Source organism: Benincasa hispida, chromosome 3 (assembly GCF_027475165.1).
Source record: "Benincasa hispida cultivar pf3 chromosome 3, pf3_genome.v1.1, whole genome shotgun sequence".
Classification (NCBI taxonomy): Eukaryota; Viridiplantae; Streptophyta; class Magnoliopsida; order Cucurbitales; family Cucurbitaceae; genus Benincasa; species Benincasa hispida.
Genome location: NC_143480.1, coordinates 74,342,527 through 74,349,529, shown reverse-complemented (window position 1 = coordinate 74,349,529; position 7,003 = coordinate 74,342,527). Strand labels below are relative to the sequence as shown.

The following is a 7,003-nucleotide window of genomic DNA, read 5'->3' as shown; positions in this document are numbered from 1 at the left end:
ATGATTACCAAATGAGACTTTAATGGTTAAGTTTTGAGTTTGATTTCAATTTTGACCATAGGTTTTAAAATGTTACAATTTTACTCTTGAGATTTGTGTTTTGTTTCAATTTACTCATTCAAGATTTACACTATTGACCTCCACTTTTCATTAATAATTATTTTTCATCCTTAAAGTTAAGGTCTACTAATTATTTTAAAAGAATTATAATTAATTACGGTGCACTATTTTTCAACACTAATAAAATTAAATTCAAAATTAAATTTCATAATTATTTTTTTAATTAATTAATATACATTAATGGTATTGACTAAAAGTGAATAGTTAATGAAAAAAGTCAAGACTAAACGTGTAAATCTTAACTAACAGACCAAACTGAAACAAAACGCAAATTTTAAGAGTAAAATTATAACCTTTTGAAACTTTAGAGACTATATTAAAACAAAAGTCAAAACTTAATCAGATCAAATGTTACCTTTTGAAATTTAGAGACTAAACGAAAGCTAAATTATTAAAAAAAAAAATGAGTACCAAATTAAATAAGTATTTTTTTCCTAAAAGGTTTTTGAAATTTTTTATTATTAACTATCATGATAGTAGTGGGAGGGAGGAAAGATTTTTTTTTTCTTTGAGACAAGGGAGGAAAGTTTTTTCCTACCCAATAACGTTTCCACTCAAGAGGGAGAAGAAAAAGATTGACTTGTTCACTTGCAAATTTTGAGGGTTGGTTAATAATTGATATATAGAAATTCCCTAAAACTGGGGTCCTTCTCAAAACGTGCACTATTTTTCTCTACATTATTTTATTTAATACTCCTTTTAATTCTAATTTTAATTTTAATTAATTTTTCACTCATTTTCCTTTTTGAAACTTTATATAAACAGCTACCTCCACTCCCATTCCCTCCATCACCTTTCTCCCTTTTCCCTCTCCCATCTCCAAATACTCTTTCCTTAGCTCCCCTTCTCTCGACTCGACTCCGTGTCCATGGCCGTGCTTCCTGTCAACGACTCTGCTAGCTTCGACGACGATGGTCGTCCCAAACGAACCGGTACCTGACTGGAGCTACAAAATTTTGCATATTCATATAATCTCTTAACATAATTTACACACGGTTCAAACGCGCTTGGTTTACACTATGTTTTAGGTACGTTTTGGACGGCAAGTGCTCACATAATCACGGCGGTGATCGGTTCGGGTGTGTTATCGTTGGCATGGGCAATTGCTCAGCTCGGATGGATCGCTGGTCCCTCCGTGATGTTGCTATTCGCCTTCATCGGTTACTACACCTCCTGTTTGCTTGCTGATTGCTATCGCTCCGGTGATCCGGTTAACGGCAAGAGAAACCAAACCTACATGCATGCAGTTCGCTCCCTCCTTGGTATGCAAATCAAAATAAACGTAAACCACCAAAAGCATAATATTATTATTGTTTATCAATCAATGTTTCTTAAATAATCATATTCAGAATTTTCTTTTTTCATTTGTATTTTGTCTATAAAGGTGAAACTCAGATGGTGGCATGTGGAGTAATGCAGTACATAAACATGATCGGAATAATGATCGGATATACGATTGCATCGTCAATCAGCATGATGTGAGTTCGAGACTCCAAAACTATATTTTAAACCATCAAATTTCATAAACATTTAGTTTTTTTTTTAAGCTTATATATTCTACTTTTTCACTTTCAATATTTGTTATCCACTTTTTATTAATGTTTTAATAAAACGAAGTTCATTTTTGAAAACTAAAAACTTAGGTTTAAAAAACTTTGTCCATTTGACATATCATTTAATTTTTTGTTTTTGAAATTAAGTTTATAAACACACTAAACTCATGTATAAATTTCTCGATTTAGTTATTAACTTTCCACAAATATGACCTTATATTTGTTTTTAGAATTTGAGCAAGAATATAAAAGTTTCTTCAAAAAAGTGAAAACCATTACTATAAAATTGAGTGGAAACAAACAAGCCTAAAGCACAACACCGTTTGATAACTATTTTCTTTTTGAAAATTTGTGTTCGTTTCACATAATTTCTTCATCATGATTTTTATATTTTCTATGTAAACATGAGATTTCGTAGTTCAATTTCTAAAAACAAAAATAAATTGTTAAAAACTATATTTTAAAAAATTTAGCTTAAATTTTAAAGACACTCTTAGAGTGTAAGCAACAAAATAAATAAATCAATAAATGAAAATAGTGTTTATAAATTTAATTTTAAAAATAAAAACAACTTAAAAAGAAAAAATAATTACAAAATGAGACTTTAATTTTGACGAATGATTTGTTGTTGAGATTTGGCAGGGCAATTAAAAGGTCAAATTGCTTTCACAGCAGTGGGGGCAAAAATCCATGTCATATTTCAAGCAATCCATTCATGCTGTCTTTTGGAGTTGTGGAAATAATTTTATCCCAAATTCCAAATTTTGATCAGATTTGGTGGCTCTCCACAGTGGCAGCTATTATGTCTTTTACCTATTCCACTATTGGCCTTAGCCTTGGAGTAGCACAAGTTGCAGGTTTTTAACTTACATTTTTCTTTCCAAAATTATTTTAAATGATAAAATTGTTAAAAATATTTACAAGATATAACAAAATTTTCAAATTATCAATGATAGAAGTCGATAGACACTAATAGACTTCTATTCGTGTCTATCAATAAAAGACACTGATAGAAGTCTATCAATATCTATTAGTGTCTATCATTGACATATTTTATCATATTTTGGTTTATTTTTTTATATTTAAAAACAACCCTTTTTCTTTTCATATTTTTTTATTATAATTAAAACTGTGTTTGGGAGTGTTAATTATTTTATCTTCACAAACTATTATATCTTTAGATACACGTATTCGAATAACTTTTGAAATAATTTTTTTTAAAGTAAAATCACTTTTTTAAAGAATATATGAAAAAAAAGTAAGTAAAATAATGTACTTAGTGTAAGTTCAATCTTTTCAAATCTTAATAAAAAAAAAAAAAAACATTCTTTAAAATTTTTGGTTCACTTAATACTCAAGAGTTTAGAATGAAAAGAAGAAGCTTACTTTTATAATTACTAATAGAATCCATTTTGATGAGTAGTGGATGCCATCAAACAAAATTTATTATCTAAAGCATTTTTTATTAAAAAAAATTGTAAATGATGTAAAAATGTTTTTTTTAATAAAATGCTTAAAAAATATGATATTCTAGATACACTGAAAATGCTTTTCCTTTTTCTCTTTTACAAGAAGAACTTTAAAAGTGTAGAATATAGAGCATGAAAGTGATTTTTTTAAATACAAATACTTCTAAAAAGTAGTAGAGTCAATTAATTTATTACGAAACAAATTTCTTTAAATTTTTTTTTATTATAAAAGTTATTTTTCCTCTTATTTTCAAATATAAGAAAATAAGTCAATTTATTTACAAATATAGCAAAATGTCACTGTCAATCAGCGACAGGTGATAGATGTTTATCAGTATCTATCATTGATAAGACAATAACATTTTGTTAAATTTAAAAAAAATTTCAACAATTCTTTGTTTACAACACATATTATTTATTATTATTATTTTTTTTTTTGTTAATAATTATTGTTCATATTATATATGTGCAGAAAATGGGAGTTTTAAAGGAACACTTAGTGGAATAAGTGTGGGAACAATTACTCAGACTGAAAAGATATGGAGAAGTTTCCAAGCACTTGGAGATATTGCTTTTGCTTATTCTTTTGCAATTGTTCTTATTGAAGTTCAGGTAAATTTATGTGGCCTTTTTTGTGTTAATTTTTTTTTTAATAGTTATCACTCACTTTTTAATTTACATTTTTTACCCTAAATTTAGAAAGGGAAAAATGTAATAGAATCTCATCTTACATATTAAAAAAATGAAAATTAAATAGTTATGATCCTAAGTTTATCCAGTTGAATTTACTTGAATCTTTTGAACTTTCAATTTTATTAAATTAGACACGAAATTTAAATTCGGGTTACTGTGTGAATATTTTTTTTAATATATAATATCTACTTTATTTTTAAAAACTTAACAATTTTGTATCTATTAAATAATTCTTTAAAGAAAATTTTTAAATAATTCTTTAGAGTTAGAGGTTAAAGATTAAATCATTGCAAGACTGGTCTATATTTGGCATAAATTAATGAAATTTAAACTTTAATTCAAATTGATTAAGTTCACAAGTGTAGGGTTAAAATTGATTTTTTTTTCTACAATTATTTTAAAAACTCTTTTTATACTAAATCTCAAAAGATACTACTTTATAAAAGAAAGAATCAAAAGCTACTATAAAGTATTATCCGATTTTATAAATCAAAGAAAATTAATTTGATTTAAATTAACATAGAATAACAACAAAAGAAAGCATAAATATCTCCCATAATCACTCTTTCCTTTTTCTTTTCTTTTTTTAATGAACATCTAAATTAAATAAAATACATGAAAGATTCTTGAGATAATTTCAGTAGAGTCAACGTAAGAACTAGTAAAATAATTATATTTTTAATTTAAAAATCTAAAAATACTAAAATAAAGGACATTAATAAAGAAAAATAAATTCGAAAAATTGGGTCGGATATGATCATACAAGCACTAATGCATCAAATTTCGTCAGAATTTTGTATATTTGGTGAGAATAGTATTAAATTGAGTCATCAGTTAGAAAGTCCACCGGTTGCTCTTTTAAAAGAATCTCAAAGAAAGAAAAATATATATATAAAAAAAAAAAAGTCGGTTGAGTAGCGAAGAAAATTTAACCAAAAAAAGGAAAAAAAAAATTAAAAGAAAAATGTACTTCAATAGCACAATAGAAATGAAGAAAATAATATTCTCGAATAATGTAAGAACTGATTTATAATTCAGTCAGTTCCATAAAAGCATACCCATGAGCAGAAGCTTAACTTCGAAGCCTGGAAGTTCTTTTTATTTTACCCTTTAATCTAAAAAAATATAGAATACTTTTATCGGCTAATATTAGGTTTTTTTAATTAAAAAAATTTAAAAAAAAAATCAAAATTTAAAAAGCTCTTATTCTATCCCACATGTAAGTGTATATATTATTTTAATTTGTATTGTATGGTTGATTTTCCTGTAAATATTTTGCTAAAAAATAAAATTAAAGAAAGTGACTTTATTTCAAAACCCAACCCTTTTCCTACAATTATAGTTTGAGATATTTGCTTTTAAAACTACCAATCCAATTGTTCTTAAAGAAAAAATAAAAAATACCAGCCCAATCTTTTATGGGCGGATTTTGTTCTTCTTCTTGATTTTTTGTCTTTAAGCTCTATTTTTTTATGTTGTATATATATATATTGCTTTTAAACATAAATAAAGGTTAAATCATCAATTTTATTTATTTAAAAGGGTTTAACTCTAAACCATTAACTAATATAATTATCTAAGTACTCAACTGTATAGGTAATATAACTTGGATGACGTGTAAATAGACAACCACGTCAACTATTTAATCTGGATAAGGAGTATTTTTTTTAAAAAAAAAAAAAAAACTGAATATGATAAGGAGATTGATCAAATAATAAAAAGAAAATTAGTCAAATTGAAAATAAAATCTAAATTATAGTGACAAAATTGATAATATGTTCACTATGAATAAAAAAGCATGCATACGTTGTTGTAGTTCGATAAATCTAGACGAAAATAAATAGTTTTACACAAGATAATTACTAGGATTGAGCTCCAACAACATGCAATTAAGTATAGTCTTTAAAATATTTTCGACAATAAGATTGATTTTGAAAAGACTAAAATGACCTTTGTCATAATTAAATTCATTTTGAAATATGTTTTTAATAATAATTTTAAATCAATTTTTTTATAGTTGATAATCGCATTTAAAATTGTGAAATAAAACATGATATGTTTTTGGGTAAACAGGACACAATCAGATGCCCACCATCAGAAGCAAAGACAATGAAGAAAGCAATAGGATTCAGCATTGCATTGACCACCATATTCTACGTACTATGTGGATCCATGGGCTATGCCGCCTTTGGCAACACTGCCCCAGGCAATCTCTTGACTGGCTTTGGCTTCTACAACCCCTTCTGGCTCCTCGACATCGCCAATGTCGCCATCGTCATCCACCTCATTGGAGCCTACCAAGTCTTCAGCCAGCCTGTCTATGCCTTCGTCGAAAAGAAGGTTGCCCAAGCATGGCCAGACTCGATGATCATCACCAAAGAATACAAGCTCTCCTTCTTCTCCTCTCGCTCGTACAACATCAACCTATTTCGACTCGTGTGGAGAACCCTTTTCGTTTGCTTCACCACCATCGTCTCCATGTTGCTCCCTTTCTTCAATGACATCGTCGGGATTATTGGGGCACTCCAGTTTTGGCCAATGACTGTTTATTTTCCTGTTCAGATGTATATCGTTCAGAAGAAGGTGCCTAAATGGAGCGTTAAATGGATTTGTATTCAAACTATGAGCATGGGCTGCCTTTTGGTCTCTCTTGCTGCTGCTGTGGGCTCTATTAATGGTGTTATGCTTGATCTTAAGGTTTATAAGCCTTTCAAGACAATGTATTGATATCATTTAACTTTAAACTTTCTCATGTGTTATTTTAGCAAAGGAATTGGCAAATCTTTCCTTCCACTCTATATATATGTATACTAGTTGTTGTTTATGTATTTGCAATTTACCACCAACTCTTATTTGTTCAATGTTGCATAGAAAGAAGTTTTATGATTGGATTCAAAAGTGATACAATTTGGAGGAAGATTAAAATCATCTTCCATAACTACTGTTGAAATTTTTATGGCATTTCAAACCATAGATAGGAAATCTAACAATGATCTTCTACTGAAACAACTTCAAAATAATCATAAAGCAATATATACGATGTCTAGATCAATGAAAAGTTTTTCATTGATACATTTGTAAATGGTTGGATGGTTACATTTTGCTTGAAACAGGTTGATACATTTGCAAATAATCTAGTTTTTATCAACGACGACGATATCAACTTAT

The 7,003-nt window shown here is 27.8% G+C and overlaps 1 protein-coding gene and 1 long non-coding RNA gene across 2 annotated transcripts; one reads left to right on the top strand and one right to left on the bottom strand.

Annotated features, from left to right (window-relative positions):
- Window positions 1–908: 908 nt before the first annotated feature.
- On the bottom strand, window positions 909–1,290 carry LOC150037527 (uncharacterized). The gene is made up of 2 exons (XR_016528561.1): window positions 1,153–1,290; window positions 909–1,056 (listed from the first exon to the last, which is right to left on the bottom strand). It is a non-coding gene; the product is annotated as an uncharacterized LOC150037527 (long non-coding RNA).
- LOC120072718 (amino acid permease 4-like) lies at window positions 1,155–6,681 on the top strand. The gene is made up of 5 exons (XM_039025189.2): window positions 1,155–1,382; window positions 1,505–1,598; window positions 2,316–2,530; window positions 3,615–3,754; window positions 5,909–6,681. The coding sequence occupies exons 1-5, from the start codon at window positions 1,259–1,261 to the stop codon at window positions 6,560–6,562; spliced, it is 1,227 nt and encodes a 408-aa protein (XP_038881117.2). The 5' UTR covers window positions 1,155–1,258; the 3' UTR covers window positions 6,563–6,681.
- The last annotated feature ends 322 nt before the right edge of the window (window positions 6,682–7,003 follow it).

Coding starts and splice junctions, on each gene's coding strand:
- LOC120072718 (XM_039025189.2), top strand. CDS start 1,259: ATGTTGCTATTCGCCTTCATCGGTTACTACACCTCCTGTTTGCTTGCT. Junction 1,383..1,504: donor TGCAGTTCGCTCCCTCCTTG/GTATGCAAATCA, acceptor TTGTCTATAAAG/GTGAAACTCAGATGGTGGCA. Junction 1,599..2,315: donor GCATCGTCAATCAGCATGAT/GTGAGTTCGAGA, acceptor GAGATTTGGCAG/GGCAATTAAAAGGTCAAATT.